This window comes from Choloepus didactylus, chromosome 7 (assembly GCF_015220235.1).
Source record: "Choloepus didactylus isolate mChoDid1 chromosome 7, mChoDid1.pri, whole genome shotgun sequence".
Lineage (NCBI taxonomy): Eukaryota > Metazoa > Chordata > Mammalia > Pilosa > Megalonychidae > Choloepus > Choloepus didactylus.
The window spans coordinates 108,237,652-108,265,138 of record NC_051313.1 but is presented as its reverse complement, the minus strand read 5'-3'; the positions used below and the strand labels follow the sequence as shown (position 1 = coordinate 108,265,138).

The following is a 27,487-nucleotide window of genomic DNA, read 5'->3' as shown; positions in this document are numbered from 1 at the left end:
TCTAAAGGCCCTGGGCAGAAGCATGCTTAGTGATTTGGAAGATGCTATTTGTTCATGAAGTAAGCTGAGCACTTAGAGAGTGCCAAGCACCTTCTAGGGAATATGAAGATATAATCAGACATAGTTTTTGCCCTGAAGGAGCAGCAGCCTAGTGAGGAATACAGCATGTAAATAAACAATTACAGCGATGGATAGCGACAATAAAGTGATGTGCAAGTCGCTAGAGGTGCCCAGCAAAAGCAGCACCAAATCCAGCCTGGGGACTTGGGGAAGGCTTCCCGGAGGAGGTGGTATTTGAACTGAGGACTGAAAGAGGAGTAGGACTTGATCACGCAAGGGGAGGAAAGAGCTTAGAAAATTTAAGGCTGGATGGCCTGAAAACACAAGACAATTTGGGAACCTGAAGTCCCGGGGAGAGGTGGAAAAAGAGGCTAGTGAAGGTGGAAGGGATTGGGTCATGCAAGTGTCCGTGTGCCAGGCTGGAACCTTGGAAAGCCTTCACCCAGGGCAGTGGCACGACTCTCCCGCTATATTTTGTGCTGTTTCCTTATTGCTATTATTTTAAAAATTCTCCTTCGTCTCATGTTCATTGAATTTAACACAACAAATACTTATTGAGGGTCAATGCATATTAGGTACCAGAGTCTTTTTTCTTCCAGCTATTGCCCCTCTCCTGACGCCTCCTTCCTTCTCTGGCGGCCAGGATCCCAATCGCTGTTCATAGGAGAAGCCCATCTTTCTCCATCACCGGGTGCCCTGCTTCCCCAGCCCGAGGCCCCGCCCCCCAGATCCCGCCCCCGATGACGCGAGGCGCCGAGTGCGTGGGGATTCCCGCGGCCCCGGTCACTACCCGGCCTGCCCCGCGGCAAGATGGCGGTCTGAAAGCGGCGGGCGGCGGGCGGCGGGCGGCGGGCGGCGGCTCAAAGTTTGTTGTGGGATTAGAGTAATCAGGCTGGGAGGCTAGAGTCCGGCTGGGGTCGTGGGGACCCTATCACGAAGTAGGGACGAAGGAGGGGCTAGCTCTGGGGTTGGGAAGAGAAAATGGAATCGCGGAAAGGTTGGGGCGGAGAGGGAAAAAAAAGGGAGTTTAAGGGCGGAGGGGAGGGGCCCTAGGATCCAGTGGCAGCCTTGGGGGGGGGGTCGGGGGCAAGGGGACCCGAAGTAGGTGTTGTGTAGTCCCTGGAGAAGCAAAGCCACGAATTGGAGGGGAATTTCTTAACTGGGAGTAAAGCCTGGAGCCTAGGAGGGAAATCCTTCAGCATGGGGCTGAGGCCCGACTACACCGAGCCAGTGCGAGGGGAAAGGTGCAGAGAGATAGTGGGGAGGGGGAGAAAAGAGACCTAGAGGATGCTGGGCAGGTCTGCTAAGGAGGGAACTAAAGTCAGTCGCATGACCCTCTTCCAGGCTTAGATCAGCCTCTCCACAGCACCTATCCCAGGCCACAGCATCTGCCCCAATTTCAGCTGAAGACTCAGGGGACCCAGGGACTGGACGAAATCGCAGTGCTGCTTGGGAAGAAGACGTAGCAACTTGCCCCAGCCCAACCCCAGAGCGGGTAAGGTGGTCTTCAGGGACAGACTTTTGACTGACTCGCTCCCTGGGAGCAGGATGCATGGGCTGTGGAGTGATGTTGAGAAGCATTTAATCTGAGAAGGGCACTCTTTGCCTGTGGTCCCTAGTTAGTATTGTGCTTAGATTGCAGGACATCTCCCCCCCCTCCCCCCCAGACACACTTGGGCTACCATAAATTTTGTTAAATTTACTGAATTACTCATTTTCCAAAAGGCAGTAATATCTCGAGTCTACATGTTTACTGGAGCTAATCAGAAGATTAATGAAGTGATTAACTCTTTAGAGGACATTGTAGACATAATCGATAGACTATAAATGCTTTTTTACTATTCCAGCAAATCTGGTTGTCACACACTAAAATTGGTCCCAGTTAAGGGAAGACAGTGTGTGTGTGTGTGTGTGAGAGAGAGAGAGAGAGAGAGAGAGAGATTGATAGATATTGAGATTGATTTAAAATCCATTATGAGAATAAATGCAGTCCCAGGAATCTAAAAGTGTCAGCTTCTGATGCTATTACTTTGACTTTGTTTTGTGTTGGAGTTTCTTGAATCCAAATCCTATGTTCCCCATTTAATTGTAATCTCCTTGAGATCACAGGTCCAGCACAGGGTCTGGTGCATGGAAGGTACTATAAAATTTTTTTTTTAATTTTTAAAAATTAAATTTTTCAAAGAGAAGGAAGCATTGTTCTAAGACAGCAGTAAACATTATCCTTTGGCAACTCCAAGATCAAAACCTCCCCATGAATAGCATCCTTAGCATCATTTTCCAAACTCTCAGTGAAGTGTCAGTCCTGGCTTACTTGGTTCCGTGATCAGTTTTGACTGTGACCTTCTTGAGTGCTGCCAATTTATCTTTCATGAGTGTTCCAGACAGGATCTGTGACTTCCAGTCAGTAAGGCAGTAGGACATCTGCTGCAGCTGGTGGAAGAGTGTGGCCTTTTTCACATAGAGCTTGCTCCTGGTGATAGCCCATTCTCATAGAGTGGAGGTGAGCTCTTGCACCAGTGGAAGCTCACTTGGAATCATGCCCTCATTCATTCACAGTTGCCTCTTTCAAATGGATATATGTTTCAGAGAAAGTATTTTTAGATTTATTTTGAAAGCTATATCCTCTGTATCAACCCTCATATATCTCCAGAAGGTGAACTGAATCATCTGCAAGGACAGCTCCATATCTTGAGAGGCATTATAATTATGGATTGCAACTCTGTATTTCTGCTTCTTGGTTGGGATCCAGCAAGCCATGGTGGTGACCTAGCTCCACAACAGTGGCAGTGATGGCTCCAGCTCCAGCTCTTCGGAGCTGGATGCTGCCACACTGGGCTTCTCCAAGCCCCGGGCTCTTTTGCCATGTTTGAAGGATGGTTTTTGAGCTTTGGGTGTAGGATTGAGCCTTGTGTGCTTTCACTTGTGTGATCAGGAGTGGGCAGGAACCTAGAAATCAGGCTGGAAGTATTTTTAACACACCCCTGTTACAAGCAGTTCTCTATATCCTCACTGTCTCTCCTTTGATCTCCCCATCACATCTTCAGTTGGCATCTTGCCTGGAAGTGGAGATTGGTGGGTGATAGATGGTGGGGAGTCATGAGAAAACAAATTTCGGGTGGTGCCCACTGACCATTTATGTTCTTTTTGTCCCTATCCCCCTGAATTATTCATTCTTGCTACTCATCTACTTCTTTTGTTCTTTTCCTCTGGGGATGTGGATTTGGTGGGGTGGGGGAGGGGTGCTCCAAGGAGGAAGAAAGGCAGGTTGGGATTGGAGAGAAGAAACCCAGATCAGTTTATAGTAGAAGCTCAAGGTGACTGGTGTGAAGCTCTGGGGATATTTATCCCAGCACTGCCTGTGCCTTGAGATGCCTGATACTTGTGGAGAGCTGGCTAAAGCTGCTTTATAGTGTGGACTGTGTGGTGATGGAGGAAAGGATTGTGGAACTTGCCTTTTTCTCTTCTGGTAGCTTTCTTCTCTTCCTTTGCATTCTCCCCATCAAATGACATTTAAAAGAAAAAAAAAATTTGTTTCACTAGCCAAAGCAAGCATGGCCTGAGTGATTGTGGACATGGGCTTAGAGAAAAGGGAAGGAGACTGGAGCCAGAGAGTGGGATGAATGTGCTCCTTACTTCTTTTGATGTCCTGTCTTTAAGACCAAGCCAGAGATATGAGCTGGCTTGTTTATGAAGCCCATTTCAGTACCAGCATCTGCTCTTTCATTGGACTGAGAGGTCTGGTTTAATCTAGGATTCATCTTCTGCTGCTGCTACTTCCATCTCCCCCACCAATAGAAAGGCTTACTCCAGACAGACCAATCCAAATCACTGTTACTAGACCAGCTTCAGTACCTTCAGTTATCTGAAGAGCTGATGCTAATTAGCTTTGACTTTGTTTCTAAAAGGTTGAGAACCTTGTCTTTCTGAGGACAACCTGTGTGTGCCCTGTTGGAAGTTGTAACCAACAAGGACAGTGTGGTGAGCACTAACTCTAGAACCGGGCTGCCTAATTCAAATCCTGGCTTTTTAGCTCATTACCTTTAGAAGTTGCTTATACTCTCTGCCTCAGCTTTCTTATCTATCAATTGGAGATGATAAGAGTACCTATCTCATAGGGTTGTTGTGAGGGTTAAATAAGTTTATACATTAAAGTACTTAGAATAGTGCCTTACGCTCAATGAATATTAGTTGTTATTAGACTAGTCAGATCTCAGCACAATTTCTTCTTTGTGTTTGAACCTAGTGCCTTTCTATGGAGGACCTGGTACTCGTTTGTGCTGGTAGCCTGTTGTTGGGTTCCATTCTAACTAGACATGAGGAACAGCTTTGGGATGGTGTTGATTTTGCAGTGTAGTGGGAATATCTTCATTAAGCTCTTGAAAGTGATACGAAAATGCTACTGATTTCCTGTTTGAAGCTGTGAGATTATATAGTATCTTTTCTGGGGAGCAATAATGATAATAGCTAGTGCTTACTGAAATTATTTTATGTGCCTGGCACTGTTGTAAGTGCTTTATGTGTACTAACTAATCTTTGTCAGTAACCCTATGAGTAGATACTGCTATTATCCCATTTTACAGATGAGATAATGGAGGCCCAGAGCTGTTAAGTAATTTGCTCAAGGTCATCCAGGTAGTGAATGGCAGAGTTGAGATTTGAACTGAGGCACTGTGGCTTTGGCAATTGAATTTTTAAAAATTTTTAATTTTTCTATGAAGTTAACTTTTTAATATGCTGAATGGAAGTTTGTATCTCATTTGTTTTACCATATCCTGGTTCATGTTTGTCATGGTTAAATACATACCTGTGTTTTCTTGTAGTAAAATTATTTTGGTTTTTTAAAAAAATTTTTGGGCGCTGAGCTCTTAACCATAGCACTTTTGTTCCTCTCACAACATAATAACTGATGCAGGGACTGTGATGAGGGAAGAACCGCTGTGCCGTGTTTGCCAAATCTGGGCTCACTCTTTATGATTCAACTTTGTAACTGCCCTTTGGAGGACCCTGGGCCTCATTTGGTAAGTAAACTGACATTAGGATCCACTCTAAAGATGCCTTTACGGCGTGTGTTGTGTTTGTGTATGTGTGTTTGTGTTGTGTGTGAATGTAGAAATGTAAAGCTCATTTCTGACTTTGATCACCAGCATGAGCAGTTGAAATAGCTTTAATGTTAAATTCATAGACAGTCTGGCTGTCATCTTTCTTTTTAAAAAAGCAAACTACAGAGAAAAAAAATAGGTGGCACTTTAAACAGGTCCCTCTCCCCAACTTGAGGGGGAAAAAGTAGAAAACAAACGTGCTTCCGTTGAAGCTTGTGTTGTCTGAGGAGGCACTGGCACAGCCAGTGCCTTTCTCTTTAGCTGGGCAGGAAGCCATGCACAGCCTTGGGGCAGAGGTGTGCCCAGGGCTTGATTGACTGGCTTTCCTTTGCCCTGTATGTTGGACTAACTCTTCCCCCTCATTCTGAGTCATGTCCTGTCTATTTAACACACCCTCAGGGCCCATTTTTTTCTTCAGTAAATGACCCTCCATCCTGCCATCAGGATAGGCACGCGCCTGATGCCTAAGCAGATTTCAGGGAAACCGCTCAGGACTTTCCCTGGGAATGCTGACCCAACCCTGTGGTGAACTTTTCTAGTTATTGTGGCATATGTGAGTTGGAGAATTAGCATCTGTCAGTCTTTGCTCCCCCCTCCCCCCCATTAGCTTTTAGGAGCCACATATCTCAGGATAATATACTTTATCTTGATTTGTGCTTCAGTTAGCACACACGCTGAAACATGTCACCTCTTTAGAGTATACCTTTGTGTTTTGGTAGAAGTCCTCAGTTTCTGGATTCAGGTCACATTTTAACAAATGATTGAATTACCAGATGAAGGCTGATGGATTTTGAGCCAGTTTTCTGCCTTTACATTTTATTTTGTTGTTGTATAAATAATTTTTTCTTATAACCCCCTTATTCATGTATTATCTTTGAATCCAATCCCTTCACCATCTCACTACCATATATTGCATGCTAAAGATCTCTGTGTAAATCCTGGCCCTCAATTCTTATCTTAATTTAGCCTCTTAATAGTTTCCTGAATTTTACTCGGTCTTTCTAGCCTCTAGGCCTTTGCACATGCTGGTCCAGCTGTCTGGAATGCCTTTCCAACTTTCCCTCTTCCACCTCTTACCTTACTTTTTGTCCTTCAGTCTCAGCTTAAATGTCACTTCCTTTGAGACCCAACCCTCTTTAATGCCCTTCTAAACAAATAATAGATATTTACAGCAGCAAAATTTGTAGTTAAAAAAAAAAGGGAAAGAAAATCTGATTATCTATAGGGAAATAGGGAATGCTTGCCTGACTTATGGTAGTTCATATTATGGAATAAAAAGTAGGTATGAAAAATAATGAATTATATTTATATCTGGTATCTGGAGGAATATATTTTATATTATATATGGGGAATAAAAGAGGTTGCAGAGTGAAGGGGAAAAAAAAAAAAAACCATACCAAAGTCTCTTCACTTAAAGGGTTCTAAGCCCAGGGTTCTCCCTTATGTTTAGGATAAAGCCCATACTCTTTAGCTTGGCATTCAAAAAGGTTCTTTATACTCTGGATCAAAAACCAGTCCTCTAGCCTGAGTTGCCACTCTACCTCATCTGCCTTGTGGTTCATTGCTCCTAAATTTCCCACTGCTCTGGAATCTGTTATGGCCATCTATTTTCTTTATTCTTCTTTGTGTACTTCACTCTGTCCAGAATGCCTACCTCAGCCTCTGAAATTTTGCTCATTCCTAAGGTTCAGCTCTTTTGTCACATGTAGTAAGAAGCCTTCCTTGGCTTTCATTTCCTCCTCTTTGCCCCCATAACAATTTCTCTCTCTCTTCTGGTACTTACCATGTTGCACAGTAAGTTCTGTTTACTTGTCTGTCTCTTTTACAGGTCTAGTTTCCCCCCTGATCACAAGGAGTGAGGGGGTAGGGAGAAGTCTGATATACATAATCTGATTTTTGGAGCCTGGCAGGCTTGGTTTAAATCATAACTCTGCCATTCACCAGCTGTGTGACTTTGGACAAGGTGCTTAATTGGTAGAAGCCTTGGCCTTCTCTCTATAAAATGAGTGACATTATCATTTTTTTTTAGGAATATTGAGTTTATCACATGTAGTATGGTGCCTGGCATATGAAGTACACTTAGTAAATATTTGTTGAATGAATGAATCCCATTTTAGAAAACTGAATAAGAAAAGGCTTTGTTTTATTCAAGCTAGAATAAACCTTTTGATTTTTGCCAGGTAGCTAGGAGCATTTTTGAGGAGGGGAGTAAAACTGAGAAAATCTCAGTTTCCTAGCTGGCTCAACAACAAGAATTTATTGGTTCATGGTTTCAGAGGCCAGAAGGCTTGCTTCCTGTGAGGGGTTGGTATCTTCTGGTTGGCTGGCAATCTTTGAGATTCCTTGGCTTTTCCATCACATGATAATGCACATGGCAATTTCTACTTTCTCCTTTGGGTTCCACTGACTTTTGGCTTTTGGTTGCTCCACTTGGCTTCTCCCTTTGTCTGACTTTCTTTCTGTTTATAAAGGACTCCAGTAATCTGGATTAAAGCCCAACCTTATTCCTTGGGCCACACCTTAACTGAAGTAACTTCTTGAAGAGATTTTATTTACAATGGATCCACACTCACTGGAATGCAGACCAAGAACATGTCCAAACTGAGGCATACAATTCAGTCCACCACTGTCTCCTTTCTTGGGATGAAGCAGTAAAAGTGGTGAGCTTAGGGACATCATCAATGAGCAGCTTGTGCAAAAGATTTTTGGTGCTTCATCCCATCTCTTGTGTCATGATGATTTCTTTGATGGATCGTGACACTGGGCTTTCTCCAGTCTTCCTGGAGAGGTTGGTGGATACAAATGGGGGTGGGTAGAGATGGCTTCCTAATGTAGTTAAGACTGTGGATGGACAGAAGCCTATAAACAGTGAATGACTGCTAGTTTCAGGATCCATGTTCTCCAGTGTTTTATGGACTAAAAAATGTTGGGTGAAACTGATGAAACACATCACATTGATGCATTAAGGAAGCCAGACTTCTCGGCCCGTTTCCTCACGGCTTTGATGGTTTCATGCCACAGAACAGGCTTAATTGATGCTCCCCAGAAATGGGGCAGTGTCAAAGAAAAGAAACTGCACCCAACAGTGTGAAACAGGCAAAGATGACTTTGTTCATAGCTACCATGGTAGGGGAGAGAGAGGAGCACTCCACTCGGAAACAACTCAACTCCTTTGAAACAAAGGACACCAAGCTTTTTAAGGGCTGGGAATGGATTGGTTGAAAAGCACTGGAAGATAGTAAGGGAGAGTAGTGAGGGATTTACTGTTCTGAGATTGCAATTAGGACCACTAGGTTCAGAATGGTTTCCTTTGCAGTAATTGGCCACCTGAGTCTGTAAGGACCCACAGGGAGGGAGAGGGAGATGGACTGCCTCATCAGGAGTCTCTCAGGCACCTGGAGAATGTAAGGGTAGGGTGAGTAGATCAGGGTGAGTAGAAGATCAGGAATCTGGAGTCTGGGAGAAGCCTGGTTCAAGTTTAGTCAAGCTAAAGGGCTATGTTGGCCAGCTGGTAGCTGAGACTCTGGTCCTTTCTTAGTGTAGTTGATGGGGTAGTCCTTTGGGCACATGTTCACAGCAAACACCAAAGGAATTTGTTTCCGTAAATCTAGACCTCTTCATTGTATGATTATAATTGTATAATGCCATGTGGTACTCCAGTGTGAGCTCACATCAGATGAGGAATATTTTGTCTGAGTTCTCTGGAGGGTGGCCTTCTTGTCTAGTCCTTAATCCCCTGTCCCAGCTAGGCGCCTGTCTCTGTGCTCTCAGAGCATTTACCACGCTAGAGTGCAAGTGGTGTTGTTAACTTGTCTTTCCCACTGAGGACAAGATCCTTTACCTCTGAAGGCTGAGCATTTAGGCCATTCATTGTAAGTGCTGAGCAATCCTGGTTACTTTGCGTTTCAGTCCTTCCTCAGAGAGATTAAGGCAAATGATGGCTATCTGGGAAAACCTTTTGAGCTCTTAAACAAGGCAGGCCCTGCATAAGCAACAGGTGATAGTGTTAACATAGCATTAGTAATTATCTTCTGGGGTTGAAGTAATGTGGTTAAATGATCTTCCAGGTGCTTGGCTTCAGTTGTCTCCCCCCTTTTTGTACCTTTTTATATTCCAATAATACTTCCTTAAACCAGCAGGAAGGGGTTAAAAGAGGAGGTGAAGTCCCTGCCAGTAGCTTTTCTTGCTTAATTAGCATCTCTAAAATGTCTTTAGCAGCAGGCCTCTTCTTCGTTGTTCATCAGCACCTTTCATTGCTGGCTGTTACCTGCTTGCTTTTCTGGTTGTATCTCTTCGTAGTATCCCTAGTCCATCTAGATGTTTTCTGTGCTCATAGCTAGGGTTTACTACAACCTTGTTAACGTCTAGGTGAATCAAAAGGGTGAAACCAATAGCCAAAAGTGGTGTTTGCCCTGGGCTCTCCTGCTCTCCCCTCAGTGTGGGGGTGGGCATGGTGGCTATCCCCGCTGAGGTCATCAGCGATAAGCTGCATTGTATGGTAAGCAGATTTGAGAGGAGGTTGGGTGGGCTGGCTCCACTGGATTGTCTGTGTACTATAGACTTCAAGGGTATCATGTCTCCTTGACTGCCAGTAAGTAGGGTGGGACCATGGTCCTCTGTGTTAGTTGCAGACTGCTAGGTGATGTTTGGAATCTGTAAAGAACATGGTCACTTATTTGTGAGAAACTATGTGCTCTCACAGTGAACTATGGCTAGGAACTTAGCACCGCTCCTTGAGCAGAGGGACTGCCTCTTGGGAAGTCAGCCTAGACCAGAAAAGCCCTGTGCTTCCACTCAGCTAGCCTGTAGGATAGAACTCGCTGCTTAGACGTTTTCAGTACTGAGCAGTGGCCTCTCTGCATCCTCACATGTAAGCCAAGTGGAGAATTCAATCTCAGAGGCCTTTAAGGGTCTTTATATCAAGGCAGAATTGTCCTGGCTTTCCTGTGATTCCCTAGAGGAGACAGCTTTCCATGCTTTGAGCTGGAATTGGATACAGAACTGGGTTTTGTCCCACTCTGCCTGTGGTCTTCAGGAATTCACTTGTATTCTCTGAACCTCAGTTGTGTTATCCATAAAATGGGAGTACTGCTGCCTGTTCTGTGGGCCTCACTCGGCTGTAAGGGTCTTAGGAAATATAATGGAAGGAAAAGTGCTTCAGGAACTAAAGCCCAGTGCAGATGGAGGGTCTTGTCTGTCAGGAATTGTTGGTTTTCATCATAAACATAATACATGTCCTTTGTATAAAATACCATCTATATCTATACAGAAAAGGATATGAAATAAAGAGTAAAAAGATTCCCCTTTTCTTCTCCCACTTCTACCTAGGCCCTTTCCCCAGAGGAAGGAAACTGTTAACCGTTTACCATGGATCATTCTAGTCATTTTTTATACTTCTAGACATTGCCTAAACATGTATTGCCTTAAAACAGCAACAACAAAAACTCAATTATAATACATACTGTTCTTCAGCTTGTTCTGTTCACTTAGCCATTTATCCAAGGGTCGAGTAGTCCCTATGGGAGTTTTTGAGGAGCCTGGCTCTAGCCTTCCTCCCCAGCTTGGTGGCATCCTCCAGGGCTGGCTCCCTGGGAAGGTTGAAAAGCTTTGCAAGAGGTTCTTCCCACAGCAGGAATAATTTTCTTATTCTGAGATGAAATTGTCTGCCAGGGATTGTCCTAGTTGAAATCAGGATGGAAATAAAATCTTTGTGGGCATCAGCACTCCCATTTTACATGTTGTTCTCCCCTTCATTCTTTCATCATTGGTTAGGAAAAGAGAAAAATTATCTGATTTCTCAGTCCCTAATTTAGTGATAAGCAAGTCCTGGTTTCTGAAACCTTGAATTTGCCAGGTCACTTGCCATTTGCCTTTTTGAACCAGACCCGCCTATGTTTTGTGTTGTCTTGCAGATGAGGATTCTGAAGGTAGCCTGGCAGTGGCTGTGCTTTCTTGCCAGTCTAGGGAGAGATCAGGGCCTATGGGAAGAGCTGTCTTTTTCTTCTGGACACCTGTCTCATCTCCTCCATGGTCAGGCCTTGGCCTTTTTGAGCTTTGGGGCTTTTGTCAGAGCAATATGGAAAACCCAGTGAGGAGGTGATTGGGAAGCCCATGGGAAGCCTGTAAAGCTTTTCCTGCCTGCAGTAATCTTGACTCTGGCTTGGGAGAAGGGCCAGGTGCAGCTCTGGGGCTAGGGTGGTCACTCTTCTCTCCTTTCCACCCGTGTCATCACAGTGACTGTAGAGCTTCCCAGAACAGAAGAGAGGATCCCTCTCATCTGTAGCTTTCCTAACCTGTTACCCCAGGAGTTACATCTGAGGGGTCTCGGACTCTGCTGCTGTGGCTGCATTTGCCTTGAGATTTCTAAACCAGGGTGGTTCTGTGGACTTCAGGAAAGAGTTATTGCTGCTGTTCTCTGGGCTTGCAGTGATGGGAAAGCTAGCTTTCCTGGGCATTGCTCCTTCCGAGTGGGTGGAATGGTCCCTGTTGGAGTCTGGGGGCCCTGGCTGTTGCCTGTGTCCTTGCTCTGTGGTTTGCTCTTAGGCTGACTCCCTAGGAAGCACCACCCCCCTGGCTCTTTCAGAAACTGTGAGATGGCAATGTGCCACATCTTTCCTTGACTGGCTAGATCACACACTGCCCCATTGTACTGTGCTATCTGATGTAGCTTCTGTCACAGCCTTCTGATCCCTGGGCTGGTTCTCTCTCAGCTCTTCTCTGGGGAGCCTATGGGAGGTGGTAGGATGGAATCTGCTGGCACAGGCATGGGATGGGTAGTGGCTGCAGCTGTGGATGGCTTTGTTCTTACAACCCAGCTTTCACTGTTTCTGACTGGCCTCCCCAGTGCCCTGGTGCAGCCTGGTGGCAGTGTTTGTGAAATAGGCAAGACAGGAGCTTGCCCCCCCCCCACCCTACCCCCATCCCCCTGTAGCAGTGTTCCCTTCCCCAACAGCTGTCCTCTCTTTTTGTTGCCTAACCAGAGCACCTTGTCACCTGGGGGTCAGTAAGCTGGACTCACTGGTTGGCAGGGTGAGGGTCACACTTCCACCCAGCTTGATATCTGGACGGGAGAAACCCCCTGAGGGTCTGTTGGTAAGTCTGGAGGTGCCTCCCCTGTCAGGAACTGCAGCGTGTACCCTTGGGCATCCTGCAGCTTGGCATTCCTTCTGCTCTCTCTTTGCAGCTCCGGATCTGGGCTGCTCACAAACCAAGCTATCTGTTTATATGGAGTGCCTGGAGGGCGTCTGCCATGAGTCTGTCGCTCACCGTACTAACCAGGAGAGCTGGCTGGTTGGGGAGAAGACACTAACCCTGTGAGTCTGACTTCTGACCTTGGCCAGCTAATCTGCCCTGGGGGTGCCACCAGCAGTGCCTTGCCTTTTCCCTCTATTCCTCCCCATAGCCTAGCAGTCTCTGTCCCTTAGCTTACATCCTGCCACCTTCTCTGCTCTCTTGTTCCCTCCATTTTCCCAGTCTCCCTGCTGGGGATGGGGCTGTGTCGCCTTCGTGGACAGGAGAGCGGTTTCCTATGCGTGACCATCTGCCCATCTGCCAGCTTACTGCTGGACATGCCTCTCCCCACCCTCATACCCCTTCTCCCTGTCAGCACCATGCTCCACAGTTCTCCCTTAAAAAAAATTGGTTGGCATTTTTGTTTAACCTGTGTGCTTTGTTAGCTCCATGGAGTTTGAGAATTTCTCTCAGTTACCATGCTCTTTCTGCTTCTCAGGCCTCAGAGACAGATAGAACCGGAGTGGAAAGGGAATTTCCTCCTAGACCAGATCTTTTCCTTTCTTTATTGCAGGGGGCAAGTTGGATAGTGCCCTTATTTTTCTCACCCCTGGATAATAATTTGGGATCAGTTGCAAAGTTCCCCTTTGGGATTGGGGAAGTTGAGGAAATCTTTGTCTTGGCTGCGGGGAACTCCCTGGGTAGAAGAATGAAGACACTAAAACTGACAGCTGAAGCCCAGAGCCAGGTACCTGTCTGAGATGTAGCTCCCATTGGTGACCATTGCTCTGGGAGGTGGAGTGGGTGGAGTTTGACCCCCTTACACCCTTTCCACATCTGGAGCTTCAGGTGGACTTTAGTCAAGAAGGGCTGGGAAGGGTGCTTCAGCCTGAGATGGGGCAGGATTTTTGACTGCACAGTGGGCCCAGAAGAGGCCCTGGGCTGACATTGGAAGACTGGTGAGTGCAGCCTGTTATGGAAAGGAGAAGAGGGGTTCTGGAGATGACAGGAAGGTTCATTGTTTGGGCTCCCTGTTGTTCCATGCAGGTAATTCTTTAGAGTCTCTGTATCTCCAGGCTCTCGAGGCAATGCAGTATTGGGTAGGCTGAATGGGGGATACTTGAGACCTGAAGGGCCTCTAAGTGCATCCTGTTCTTTTAGGGACCTGTCTACTAGCGTGGCCATGTGGATGTGTGAGAGTCTAAGTGCGTGGTGTTTGTGTGTAAATGTGTGAGAGGGTGTAGGTGCTGCATGGATGTTTGGGGACCCTGAACTAAGGGTTTAGCAAACTGGAGGGTTTTTGTGGCTTGGCTCTGACCAGGGAAGCAAAAGGGGCTTGGAGTTGAGGACTTGTTCAGGACCACCCCTTCACTTTGTCCTTTTTTAGGAGAGGGCATGGGATTTAATGCCAAGTGCTCGCTATGATTTTGGGGATTCTTTTTGGCCCTCATTTATGAGGGGGAGTTTGGTTGGCTTGGATCATCATCAGTGGTCTTTTAGCCCTTTGTCCCTTTCAAGTGTTTGCTTGGCTGAGAGGCCAGGTAGATGGACTTTGAGGTATTTGTTCAAGTAGAGAGCCAGGTGTGCTCTCAGCAGGTCACCTGCACTAGTTTTGAGTTCTCAGGATTACTTCGGGGCAGAATAATTCCCATCCTTTCTGGCTTGCAAAAACCTGTCAATCTGTTCCTCTTAGAGCAGGCAGGGGGCCAGGTCAGGGCTGCAGGCAGCTTCCCAAGGGGTGAGATTGTGTTTGCCAGAGGGGCGGTAGGCATAGCTATTGGGGTTGACAGGCCTCTCAGCATCTAGGGCAGCAAGAAGGGCTGGTCTGGGCACAGACCGGCATCTTCCAGCCTAGTCATGGGTCCAGGCCCCACCCCATGAGCTTTTGGCTGCCTGCCTGCCACGCGCCCAGGATTGCTGAGGGCTTTGCTCATGTATTTCAGGGACAGCTGCATGCCGGAAACTGGGAGCTGGTGGCCAGTGGGAGGGGCACCCAGGGGACAGCGTGGGGAAGGCTGAACCCAGCGTTGGTAGGATCAGCTCACTGTGCTGGGGGCTTCTCTGCTGTTCACTGGCTGGCAAGGTAGAGGGGGGCTGTACTGATGTGGTGAGGGTTCTTGTGGGCAATCCTCAGGGCCACTACAAGGTCTCTTGGTCACCGGGTTGGCCCTTATAGGGTGGTTTTTTGTTTCCTGGGCCTCAGTGCATTGCAGAGCCTGGATTTCAGGGTGCTCCAGAAGCAGCCAGACTTCAAGAGTATAGCCTGTCCCAAAGGGTGTACAGCCCCCCAGGCCTGCAGGGTACAGAGGGTACATCCAGGATTTATAGTTCAGGATGATTCCTGCAGGGGAAGCTCATGTCCCTGTGTGATCAGACATTCATGTTTTCTTTGTTGATTAAGGCTTTAGGAAGGGCCTGTGTTTATTTATATCCTGCTAGATTCCAAGAGATTTAAGGCAGCATACAACAAAGTGATTAACTTTCATTTGACTTTCATTGCATGAATTATGAAGAATCACTTTAACAATTTCCATGGTGATGTGTGGGCCTTCCTGGTTCAAAAGATTGGGTTCATTGACCCCTCAAGGTCCCTTGCCTGCTTGATTCAGTGACAACTGTGAGCAGAAAGGCAAGTCAGTAGGTTTTTGGCAATGATCTGAGCCCAGGTGTAGTGGGTAGTACTCTCTGAATGGGGGTGTTGGCGATGTGCAGAGATAGGGAACTGTCTTTCTCTCAGGGGCTGGGCAGCTGAATCAGGGCCACTGGGGCTGTAGAGTTAGGCTGTAGTGCATAACTTGGGGATCTGGAGGAGGTGTCCAGTAGGGGAAGGTTGAAGTTTGAAAAGGCAAGGAGCCATATCCATTCTGGAATCAACCCTGTTTCCCTCTCCTGGGAGGGTGTTGGGGAAGGGTTGGAGTCCTGGGGCCTTTCTGCCCCTAGCTACACTTTGAGCTGTGTAACTCCAAATTTGTGTTCTGTAAGACTCAGCTCTGGTGAGAGAAGCATGTAGTGACCTCAGCACTTCTCTTACACCCCTGGAGTCAGCCATGCGTGGCCTCTGAGTCTCAGGGAGAAAGCTCGGTGTATGGACCTCCCTTCCTCTCCTGCACCTTTGACTTTGCCCTGGGCATTGGGCAGGTCCATGGAAAGGATGGCAGGATGAAGTGAAAGGGAGGGTTCTCTCTCTTGGTTCTTGGACTTGAACCTTTGGCTGCTGCTTCCTATGGGTGTTTGCTGGAAGTAGGAGTAAGGATAGTGTGGAGAGGCTCAGGACTTAGAAGAGATTTCTCTCTTTCTCTTTGCTTTGTTTTTATTTTTATTTTTTTTATTGTGGTAATATATATTCACAACATAGGATTTCCCATGTTAACTGCCTTCATGTACACAATTCAGTAGTGTTATTTACATTCACAATGTTGTGCTACCATCACCACCATCCATTACCCCAAACGGAAACTCTGTACTCATTGAACATTAACTTCCCATTCCCCACCCCTAACTCCAAGAGTTTTCTCTCTTACCCACTCTGTCTCCAGCAGACAGTGACCTCTGACCACAGTGGAAGCCCCTGGCCACATACATGTACCCCTTCCCTACCCACTCCTGGTTAGTGTTGCTTGGCAGATTTTTTGTCCTTTGATTAAAGGACACTGTTCAGCCAGTTTCTGATGCAGATTTCTTCTTACATCTCTCTCTGCCTCACTCTCTGCTCAGCTGTTCAGTGGTGCATGGTGCAGGTTTGCTGTGCGGGCCTAGTTCCATTTCTAGTGAAAGTAGACTTTGTTCTCTGGAGGCAGCTAATCGTGCCCCATGGGGCTGTAATCAGGGAGAAGGTATTTAATGCAGGGCAGGCGGCAACAGGCGGCCTGCACGAGTGGCAGATTGCAACAGGGCAATTAGAAAGCTATCACCCCTTCTCCACCCCAGCAGATATGGGGTAGAGTCTCTCCTTGAACTGATTTTGAGTAAGTGAAGAATGAATGCTATGCAGAAGAGAAACGGGGTGGGGTTAGGTGGGATGGCGAAGATGGGGGTAGTGGGAGGGGAGACCAGTGAGGGGTAAGCTGAGCTGCTTTCCCTTCTCACCTCACCTTCCTGGGATGTGGAGGGGATAGCTGCTGCCTTGAGTAGCTCCTTCAGCAGTACAGGTGCAGCCCAAGGAGCCCCAGGCCAGTCTTGGTCAGCCAGACTAAACCCAGCCCTGCCCCTCAGCCTCAAACCTAGTATATGATCTGGTAGCCCCACGTCCTGGTAGTCATCTGCTCCCAATTCCTGGAGGCTCAGGTAGTTTAGGGTGGGAGTGGGATTCTTCCATGTTGATTTCCAGACCTTCTCCTAGATAAGACCCATTTTCTTGGAGGTACTGTGTACCCCCTCAGCATCCAGAGACCAAGAGGCTGCAGAGGCTATCCCTGGCTGCTGCTTGCTCATCATGGCCCATATCCCATTCTGAGTTGTCCAGCCTCCTCTTCTGAACACGGGATTTGGAGTCCTCCTTGGGCTGAAACATTCCTGGGAAAACTTTGGGTGAAGATGTGGCCAATGGAGGGAATACCTGGTAGTTGGGTCTTCCTGGAGGGACTGCTCTGCTGCCTTCCAGCCTGAGTTTCTTGCTTTGTTCTCCACTGGACCTGGCATTGCTCTCCTGCTGTGGTCAGTTCTTAACTTCCCTGTAGCACTTCGAGGAAAGAACAGTGGGATGCCAGGCCTCATTGTATTCCTTTTCAGTGCCGGAATTGTAGGCCCCTCCTGGGCTGGATCTGGGATACTGAGTAGATTTTGAAAGTTGGGGCTAGGGCTTGGGTGCCCTGACACACCCAGGTATTTATAGATATGGGGCAGGAAGAGGCACAGACTCTTCCTTGTGGACTTGTGTTGGGGAATACTCTAGGCTCCTGCTGGACTTCCTCCCTGGTGGGCCTTGCCTTCTGCTTCACTATTGGGAGTGGTTCCCCTTCCCTGTGACTCTGAAATGTTTGGAAAGAGTAGGCTCTGGTAGGAGAGACTACCCCCATCTCCACCACCATTCCCAGAGTGTTCGTGTCTGGATTTACCACTCTTCTTACTGCCAGCAACATCCATACTCCCTTCCCTACTTAGCAGGCCTGATTATCTTTAGCTGTGGAAGCCCTGGAAATATGTGCTAGGGGATGGTGTGGGGACTTATGGGCAGGAGCATTTTTAGTAGGTGAGGCAGGATGAGCTGTAGGTTGTGTGGCAACTAGAGCCAGGGCTGTGGGGGCATGGAGTGAGGCAGCTCTCCTTACAGGTAGAATTCAGGTCCCTGAGCATGTTTAATGTCCTCCCTACCTGCCCACCACTCACACAGTGTCCTGGTGCCTAGAGTGGGCATTCAGAGGGGTAGGGAAGTAAAGAAGAGGCTGAGTTAGAGAGGAGGGGTCATGAAGGGGCCTGCAGGGAGGAAGGGGTTACTTACTCAGCTGACGGGAGCAGAAGGGGAAGCGAGCCAGGGACCTCATGTTTCCCAAGAGAGGGGGGAAGGCAGAGAGGCTAGCTGTCCCGCGCCTCCCTTGATTTTGTAGGCGCTTTTGACTACCTGTATCTCTTACTACTGTGTTTGGCTAAGGCTCACTACCTCCTTTTCCAATTCAGTTGTGCCCCTGCACATATATACCGCCTGCATCTCTTGAGTATCAAAACCCAGGCGTCTGAACTCATTTGGGACTTCCTTGGCTTCTCCCCCAGGTCATAAGAGCCCCCACCCTAGGGTGCTCTGGAGGGGCAGACAGGGAGGCTATGGGGTGACTTGTTTGTTCCCCGATAACCCTGGGACATGCTGTCCTTTCAGGCTTGTCTGGATTCCTGCGCAGGGAGTCAGCCCCAACAACATGCTGCTTGTGCCCTGTGGGGACATGTTCTGCCTCACCATCAAAGAGGCGGAGGTTGGCGGCTCGTGCCTGTGCTGCCCCACCCCAGCTCTCCCCAGAACCCCAAGCCAGGGACCAGGCTGCCCAGACAGAGGAGGGAGGCCACTCCTGCTTCCCTTCCCTTCCGATACCCTCACCATTCTTCTTGCCTCAGGCCCCCTTGGAATGTGACAGGAGTCATGGCCAGGGCATGTCCTGACAGCAGGAACACATGCTTCAGCCCGCAAGGCTTCCCTCAGCCCCCATCTCCATTTAGGTTGTTGGGGTGGGGGTAGAGGGCAGATTGTTCTTTATGCCCAGAAGGCCACCTACGGTTACTGTCTCCACTGAGCCCTGTGGTGGCTGCTGCCTCCATGCTGCAGCCCAGCTTATTACAGGTGGGACCCAGGGAGGAGTGGGAGCAGAGCTCTGACCCCCAAGACCTGGAGGAGACCTCACAGATCATTCAGTCCAGCCTCCTCGTGTAGGTTAGAAACAGCCTTATCCAGTGAGGCAGGACTTACTAGGGCCACACAGTGTGTCAGAAAGGGCACTGAACCTGGTACCCAGGTGTCTGGGCTTCCCAGACCTGGGTTTTCTCTACATCAAGGTTTCTCAACCTTGGCACTGTTAACATTTTGCACTAATAATTCTTTGTAATGGGGGCTGGCCTGTGCACTATAGGATGTTTAGCAGCATCCTGGCCTCTACCCACTAGGTGCCAGTAGCATCCCGTCACAAAAAACAAAAATTTTGTCTCCAGACACTGCCAAATGTACCTGGGGGTAGGGTGAAGGGCAAAAATCTCCCTGGTCGGAAACCACTGCTCTAAAATGCTGCCTTTTCAGATTTTCTCTCCTGGACATATCCCTTCTTATCTCAAAGTAGTCTTTAAGCTCCTTGTAGAAATACTGCTAGGGCAGGGGAACTTTCTTTGCAGTATCATCTCTGTCCATCTGCCTGGTTCTCTATTTGGTTTTTCCCTGGTGTTGTCTTCTGCAACCTGTGTTCCCCAAATCTCTTTAGTTGTGTGCAGACCCTGAGAGGCCTGTAAGATGAACAGGGCAGATGTGGGGTTGGGGGATATTCTAGAATTGGCAGCGTGATAAACTGAGACCATGAACATATGCACAGACCTATGTCTCATGTCTCTCTCTTCTGGGTCTGTAACTATTTTCAGGAAGAAAGGCAAGAACCCAGTGCTTCCAGTCCTCTCCCCGCCTCCACTTCTTCCTCTCTCACCTCCTGTTCTATAGCTTTCCTGCCTGGCTCTCCCTGGGGGGCCTTCTAGGTCCCTGACTGGGCAGGCAGGCCTGTGGCACTGACAGGCGGCTGATACCTGGTTTCCACTTTCTTCCCTTCTCTGGTTTCAGGAGCTGTTGGCTAGAGGAAGTGGAGGGGCTGTGGGATGCGAAGAGCCGAGGGCTAACTCCCGGACAGTGGAACAGAGGGAGCTGCCGACAGACAGACGGTATGTTCCTGATGAGGCCTGTGCCCCCCACTTGGCTCTGTCTGGGGAGGCTGGCAGGTGAGGGGGCAGGCAGGTGGCCCCTCTTGGTGGGGGCTGGTGAAAAGAGTGGTGGAGACCAGAGGGCCTCAGTCTTCGGTGGCTTTAGCCAGACAGTTCTTTCAAGCTTGAAGAGTCCCAAATGAAGGGCCTGTGTTGTGTGAACATCTTCAAACCTTATTTTCTGGTTGTGAAATTTTTTAAGGCTAACTTTTATTGAACGTTTTCTAAATGCCAGGCACTGTTGTTAGTACTTACATTAATTAGCTCATTTAATCTTTGCAACAACCTGATGAAATTGGTGCTATTCTTATCTCCAATTTAGAATGAAGAAAACTGAGGCATAGAGAGCAGTTTTTCCCTCTGAGGTCTTTTTCCTTCTAAGGCCACACGGGAGAATGGTGGGCTGGTCTTTAGACTCTCTGCTTTAGCTTTTAGGGCATAACCCCCTCTTCCTGGTCCCCAGTCTCTGTACCCTGCCCTGGGCCACACAGCTTCTACTTTTCCTGTTTCCCATTGGACCCATGCCCCACCCTCCAAAATTCTCTGTACCCCTGGGGGCTGACATAGCAAAGTCCAGCCCCTTCTGATAACCCCAGCCATGGCCAAAAGCCTATTTGCCTGTGTGATGGTACCAACACGTTCCCTTTTACCACCTGTCTTTTCTCAGTCCAAAGGCCTTTTGACCACATCTGAACCTCCTCCTTCCTTGCCTCCCCACAGCAGGTTGAGGAGTCCTTGCCTTGCAGAATGACCAGTGCAGCCCCTGCTAAGAAACCCTACCGTAAGGCACCACCTGAGCATCGGGAGCTGCGGCTGGACATCCCTGGATCCCGGCTTGATGAGGAGGTCTGCAAGATTGGCACCCCCGCCCCAGCTAGCAGGAGCAGGCCCTTGAGGCTGGGAGCCTGGCTGATTCTCACGCCTGATCCCTGGTCCTCTGAGGTGGGGAGAGGGTATGGCATTGCTGATCCAGGGCTGATGTCTCCTAGCTGCAGCAGTGGTGATGGGGGGCAGTGTAGGCTCATAGGGGACATCTGTGAGTATATGCTCACACATTGGGGAACCCCAGAGTCTTTGTAGCTCAGCAGAAATCATCTCATACAGTCTTATTTCCCTGCAAGAGGTAGCCCAGCAGGAAGGCATACTGAGAGGGCATACCTGCTGGAGACTGGGATTCTTGTCCTCCACTGGTGGAGGAGAGCCATTCAACCTGCAGCCCTTTTAGAAGTAGGAGGTGGTGCTCCAGCTACTCCCCACCAGAGCAACTCTCTCCAGGAAATCCAGCCCTCCCTCCAGCTCTGCTTCATTTAGCAAACATTTGTTAAATACATACTCCCTACCTGGAACTCTGTTAGTTTCCGCCTTAGAGTTAACTGTCAAACATTCTCCACATTGGAGTTATCGTCCTTCATTACGCTTACCAAAGGGAGGAAATGAGTATTGTGGTGGTTATTCACTTTGCTGCCACCTTTCTACCCTGATGCAGTACATGGAGCACATTTAAAGAACTTGAGGGTCAACAGACACTGAGCATCAGGTGTACCATGGCATACTTTGGCCAGATTTGAGGAGAAAACATTAAAAATGCCAGGTGCTGTGCTGGGTTTTGTAGATGAGGAAACGGGCTCAATGAGGTTAAGCATGTTGCTCAAGGTCATTTAGTGAGTAAGTGGTGGAGCAGGATGAAAGCCAGATGTCATTGGCAACCATTGCATGATCTGGGCCAACCACCCTCATTTTCTTGCCTGTGCCTCTGGAGTTCTGAAGCAGTTGGCTCTGTTTGGAGTGGGTCCCTTGGAAATTCTCTGTTGCCACAGCATGGGCCTGCTCTGCTTTTTGGTTAGCTGAGCTCTAACTCTTGGGCCATGACTGACGTAGGAGATTGAGGAGGATGGGAGAGAGGGTTAGGAGCAAGGCAAGGCACTCCTCAGTCAGGATTAGCCCAGAGACTCCCCTTCAGCCATGCACTTGTTCCTCCCAGGCCTGGTGGTCCTGATTCTGTCCCTGTCTTCTCCCCCAGGGGTCTTAGAACCTTCTGTAGCTTGGCCTGATTTCTTCATTCCTCTGTAAGTTCTTTGCTATCCCTGTGTGGAGGCAGGGCTCACTAGGAGTCTGGTGAACGGCTGAGAGGGGCTGGGTAGAGGTAGCATGTGTGCCAGGACCCATCGGTAAACTGACTTTAGGACTAGAGAGGGATTGGAGCTGGTGTGGGTGAGGGTGGAAGTTGGGAGGTGCCCTGGAATCTTCTGCTTGGCAAGGGACGGGGGATGGGGAGCTCCCAGTCTTAGTCTTTGGATTTGCTGGACTGCCTCCTCCATCTCTCCAGGGCCCTTCAGCCCACCCCTACTGTGACAGTCTGTGGGCTTCAGACACAGCCCCTTCCAGGGCTGTTTGGAGGTTGGGCCAACCAGAGGCTGGTGGTCTAGAGCTGAGCCTCAAGCTTCTGTTCTTTTTTACCCAGGAGTTGCTGACTGATGCAGAGAGGATGAAGTGAGTATCTGCTGCCCCAGACATTGCCCTGCCTTGCTTCAACCTGTCCCTCTTAGCTCCAGGCTAGGCTATTGGTATAGTCGGGCTTTTCTTTGGATTAGGTAGAGGTAAAGGCTGGTGTGGTGTGTTTTAGGGACTCTGGGAGGAGGCTTGATGTTGTGGATATTCCTTCTGGAAGAAGGGGTTTTGTTGTTCCTTGTGGGCTCTGAGGGAACTTGGAACCAGGAGGTAGAGTGCTCCCAGGGCCCTTCTTTTGCCAGGGAGCCCTTCCCCAGTTCCTGCCCCCAGAGAGAATAGAGTGGCCTTCCTATGCCAGTTGCCTCTCTGAAGCCCTATCAGCCATTTGAGGCCTCTGGAGAGGAGGGCAGTACTGGGCTAGATTTCCACGAGATTAATAATGTAGTTGCCTGATTGTACCGTGGGGAAACTGGAGCTGGGGGCTTGGTGGCTGGTTGGCTTGGGCTGTAACCAGAGACTGAGACTGGGAGCTGCACCCCCCCCCCCCCAATATGTCTACTCATTCTTTTCCAGTGAAGAGGGATCAGACTGTCTCCTACCACTGCTTCTGTTCTCCCTCCATCCTCCAACCAAGCCGTGTTCTCAGGGCTAGCAGATTTGTGGGACATGCAGCCCCAGTCTCAGACTGAGTCTCAAGTCCTTTTGCCTCCAATTGCCAGTCCTCATATCATCCCTACTCCCTCCTTCCTGAGCCTGGCCTAGGGCTCCAAGGCAAATCCTTCTACCTCTGATGCCCCTTCAGCCCTTGACTTCTCACCCTGCCAGGCTTTTGCAGCAGGAGAACGAAGAGCTTCGTCGGCGCCTGGCATTGGCCACCAGGCGCTCTGAGGCCCTGGAGCGTGAGCTGGAAATTGGGCAGGACTGCCTGGAGCTGGAGCTGGGCCAGAGCCGTGAGGAGCTGGACAAGTTTAAGGACAAGTTCCGCAGGTGTGGGAATGAGGGGCCAGGACACACATACATACATACATGCTTCTCCCCATTCACAGAAGTTTAGTAGAAGAGGCATTTCAGAGATCATCTGACAAAACTGAAGTTCGGGGTGGGGGCTCAGATAATGACTTGCACAAGATCCTATAGTGAGAAGGGGAAGAGCTGGGCCTGAAAAACAGGATCTTGATCCAGGGGTCAGCTCTGTATTCCTCTACAGGTTGCAGAACAGTTACACGGCTTCCCAGCGGACCAACCAGGAGTTGGAGGACAAGCTGCACACTCTGGTAACCTGTGCAGCAGGGCAGTTTGGCTGGCACTGTGTTTCCAGCAGAGCAGGGGGCCTAGAACTTGCCAGGGCAATGCCATTCTGCCCTGGGCTTGGGGAGGAGATGGGGGGATGGGGCAGTAGTGGTGGGGAGGGGACTGTGGTGTGCTGTGCAATGCAGGACTGTCTTAATGCTCACACTGTTTCTCTTCTCTCCTCGTCTTCTCCCTCATGCTGCCACCGTCGCTGCCGCACTGTCCTCTCAGGCCTCTCTTAGCCACAGCTGGATTTTTGCAGTTGCGTCTGAGTTTGTGTGTTTTTTCCCTTGCCCTGGCCTCCTCCTCAGCTGAGATCTGGGCTTGATGGGACCCTGGCTGTTTCCCTCTGCCTCTTGAGTGCCCCCACCCCTTTCGTCTTCCCTGTTTGAGGCCCATGCAGTAGAGTCAGTCCCCTCCTTGGGGGACAGCTGGGGAGCCTGTTCTTGGCTCAGGCAGAGGTACTGATTGATGTTACCACTGAACACTCACCACTTTTTGGCTGCAGTGGCAGCAAGCCCATCTTCAGTCCATGAACTGAGGGTTAGAAGGCCATTTTTTGAGCTTGCAGCTCTCTCCCTGCTTAATGAGATAATCTCACAGGCACCCCCAGCTGCCTCCCAACCCCACTCCCTCCACCCTTTTCCAAGCCTGATCCTGGAGATCGCTTCACACATAGGCCTTAGCCCCAGGATGTGCCTAGTTATTGCCTATGAGGGACCACCTTCCTTGTCTGGTGCTTAGAGCCCCTCAACCTCCATGAAGGAGTGGAAAGTGTCCTGGGCCCAGGTGGCAATAGGTCATGCTCGGAAAACCCTGGCCCCTCCTCTGCTCAATAGCCAGCTTAGAGAGCAGGAAAGGTGCCTGGTCTCCTGTTTGTGCTTCATCTGCCTCTGCTCTGTCTGCCTTGGCTGCCCTAGCAACTGTGGCTTCCTGTGCCTGGACTGGGAGGAGGCAGAAGGGGGAGCAGGTACTGGTTGGGGTGTGGGCTGGGTTTACCACAAGTATCATGCCTCAGATCAAGAAGGCTGAGATGGATAGGAAGACATTGGACTGGGAGATCGTGGAGCTGACCAACAAGCTGCTGGATGCCAAGAACACCATCAACAAACTGGAGGAGCTCAATGTATGTGCATTGTGCCTGCCCTGCGGCCCACCAGTTGGGATCCTTCCTCACCTGGGGCTGGCTTTAGGCAGGCCCTGCCTGCTCCCTTGGGCAGGACCAAGTTCTGACCCAGGTCCATACCTGCAGGAACGGTACCGGCTAGACTGCAACCTGGCTGTGCAGCTCCTCAAGTGCAACAAGTCCCACTTCCGTAACCACAAGTTTGCTGATGTGAGTAACCCCCACCCACCCCCGACCCCATTTCAGTCTTTTCAGGACTCCTCTAAGTCTAGTTTCTGCACCTCTCTCTGTCACCCAGCCATTAACACCACTTTCCACTTTGCTTTCTCCTTGCCTCCATGTTGCCTCTTAAGCTAGTCATTTCTGCCACTGTTTGGTGTCCTCCTTGTCAAGGCCTCTCACTAGGACTGTAGGCTGGCCCTGTTCTGGAACAGAGATTGGGAGAGAGGGCCTCAATTCCAGGAGTCCACGCAGACAGGAGGGGTTGGCCATAGAGTATATGATTTACTTACCCCAAGGAACAAACTCTAGACCCCAGATCCAAGGGTCCTGCAGGAGTGGGGGTATTTCCAAGGCTGCTGGTCACTACAGATGCTACAAACTTGTGTCTGGTTTGGGCAAAAGCCACCACTGAGGTGGAGAAGATAGGAGAAGTTTGAGAGTAGGTGGGCCTCAGCAGCAGATCTGGGTTCAAATCTTGGCTGTGCAAATGAAGAGCTTCATGTTATTTTACCCTTCCTGAGCCTCAGTTTGTGTGTGGACTGGGATATACCTTGGTGTACTTGTTACACAGGAGCTAGCATAGTGCCAAGCACACGGTAGTACTTGCGTAGCCATTATTTTTGCCATGAGTTGGCTATCTTAGGCTGAACCATTCATGTCTCTCTTCCCTTCTCCTGCTTCTTTACTCCAGCTGCCCTGTGAGCTACAGGACATGGTTCAGAAGCATCTGCACAGTGATCAGGAGGCTGCCAGCCCGGGTCCTGCCCCCAGTCTGGCCCCAGGGGCTGTGGTGCCCACCTCAGTCATTGCCCGGGTGTTGGAGAAGCCAGAGTCTCTACTGCTTAACTCGGCTCAGTCGGGCAGTACTGGGCGACCTTTGGCCGAGGACGTCTTTGTGCATGTGGACATGAGTGGGGGTGCCCCAGGTGACCCAGCCAGTCCCCTGGACCCTGGCAGCCCCAGCCCCCAGCCCAATGGGGAGTGCAGTTCTCTGGGCACTGCTAGGGGCTCCCCAGAGGAGGAGCTGCCCCTGCCAGCCTTTGAAAAGCTGAGTCCCTACCCTACCCCATCCCCTCCACACCCGCTGTATCCTGGCCGCAAGGTAATAGAGTTCTCTGAGGATAAGGTGCGGATCCCCCACAACAGCCCCCTGCCCAACTGCACTTACGCTACCCGCCAGGCTATATCCCTGAGCCTGGTGGAAGAAGGGAGTGAGCGGGCCCGCCCCAGCCCGGTCCCTAGCAGTCCTGCCTCAGCCCAGGCCTCACCCAATCACCAGGCCAGCCCAGGTGCCCCAGTACTCAGCTCCCAGGCCAGCTCAGCCAGCTCTGAGGAGGACCTGCTGGCCAGCTGGCAGCGGGCATTTGTGGACCGCACTCCACCACCTGCTGCTGTGGCCCAGCGCACGGCTTTCGGACGTGATGTGCTCCCTGAGCTGCAGCAACATTTTGCCCTTAGCCCCACTGACCGAGATGATGAGGTTCAGGCAACTTTTTCCCCACTCAATGAAAGTGGGCTTTTGCTGCCCACAGAACCTGACTCTGGCTTTCCCAAGGAGGAGGAAGAGGAAGAGCTAAACCTTCCCATCAGCCCCGAGGAGGAGCGTCAGAGCTTGCTGCCCAGTGATGGTGGCACAGAGGAGGGGCCTGGTACTTCCCACACTGAGGGCAGGGCCTGGTCACTGCCCAGCTCCAGTCGCCCCCAGCGCAGCCCCAAGAGGATGGGCGTGCACCACCTGCACCGCAAGGACAGCCTGACCCAGGCCCAAGAGCAGGGCAATCTGCTCAACTAAGGTCTCTGCTTGCCTTCCTGCCATTGCTGCACCAGGGCTGCATGAGGGCCCTTCCCTTGCAGCTCAGGGTCCCCAGCCCAGCCCAGCCCCAGCCCTCATGCTTTCCCAAGTCTTTACGGCTCTGTTTCCTGTGTAGGTGGGGTCCAGAGAGGGGCTACACCAGGCCTTTCATTTGTGTTGTGACAGGCACCAGCCTGCCCCATGGCATTACCCTTTTCTTGGATTATTTATCTTCTGAAGGTAACTTGCAGCTGGGTCTCAGGAACTTTCCTTTGACCAGCTTCATCCAGGTTGGGCTGTTTGGGGAGCTTAGGGTTTGTTGCATCCATGTTTACCCTCCAGCTGCCTTTCTTATCTGAGTTTTGTTTGCTTTTTGCAGGGAGTTGTGGTTGGGGTTATTAACCTCCAATTTCTGTATTTTCCCTGCTTCCCTCTCCCCCCATATCCTCTGTGGGAGCTGCTGCCTTTAAGGGGCTTGGCACGGTTGGCTCCAGGGGGATGAGAGGGAGGGCTGACTCAGGGTGCTCCTGGCTGTTTCCTTCCTCCTTCTGGAAGGGAGTGAAGGGTGGGGTTCAAGGGCCTCAAGCTGGGCTCTGGGTGGGGCCTGGCCCCTCTCCCAACCTTGGCTCTAGACTGTTACTCCCAGCTTTGGGGAATTTTCACATTGATGACTATTTTAAAATCAAATAAAACTATTTTACTGGTATTGCCTGATTTGTCTCTTACTGATTCTCTGCCTCCTACTCAATATTCTATACTAGAGTGCTTCTAGGGGACCCTTGTCCTCATCTTGACTCCCCATTGCTCCTCCCTTCCTGGGGCTTCCCTGCCGAGTATCAG

At 49.7% G+C, this 27,487-nt stretch overlaps 1 protein-coding gene across 10 annotated transcripts; it reads left to right on the top strand.

The window, feature by feature from the left end:
• The first annotated feature begins 858 nt into the window (after positions 1-858).
• On the top strand, positions 859-27,353 carry TJAP1 (tight junction associated protein 1). Of its 10 annotated transcripts, none has more exons than XM_037843453.1 (13): positions 859-876; positions 1,405-1,555; positions 4,976-5,081; positions 12,346-12,475; positions 19,633-19,730; positions 20,490-20,711; positions 22,231-22,259; positions 23,043-23,204; positions 23,425-23,491; positions 23,739-23,768; positions 24,526-24,633; positions 24,760-24,843; positions 25,547-27,353. In XM_037843453.1, the coding sequence occupies exons 6-13, from the start codon at positions 20,517-20,519 to the stop codon at positions 26,645-26,647; spliced, it is 1,776 nt and encodes a 591-aa protein (XP_037699381.1). In that variant the 5' UTR covers positions 859-876; positions 1,405-1,555; positions 4,976-5,081; positions 12,346-12,475; positions 19,633-19,730; positions 20,490-20,516; the 3' UTR covers positions 26,648-27,353. The 10 variants fall into 10 exon arrangements, with proteins under 10 accessions (XP_037699381.1, XP_037699382.1, XP_037699380.1 ...); XM_037843454.1 differs by lacking the exon at positions 859-876 and adding an exon at positions 909-925; XM_037843452.1 differs by lacking the exon at positions 859-876 and adding an exon at positions 12,143-12,254 and having other exon boundaries at positions 1,151-1,555.
• Positions 27,354-27,487: the final 134 nt, after the last annotated feature.

What these genes read in the sequence shown, in the direction of transcription:
- TJAP1 (XM_037843453.1), top strand. Translation starts at nt 20,517, where the DNA reads ATGACCAGTGCAGCCCCTGCTAAGAAACCCTACCGTAAGGCACCACCT. An exon ending in TTTAAGGACAAGTTCCGCAG is followed by an intron (nt 23,205 to 23,424) that starts GTGTGGGAATGA and finishes ATTCCTCTACAG; the next exon opens with GTTGCAGAACAGTTACACGG. An exon ending in ACAAACTGGAGGAGCTCAAT is followed by an intron (nt 24,634 to 24,759) that starts GTATGTGCATTG and finishes CCATACCTGCAG; the next exon opens with GAACGGTACCGGCTAGACTG.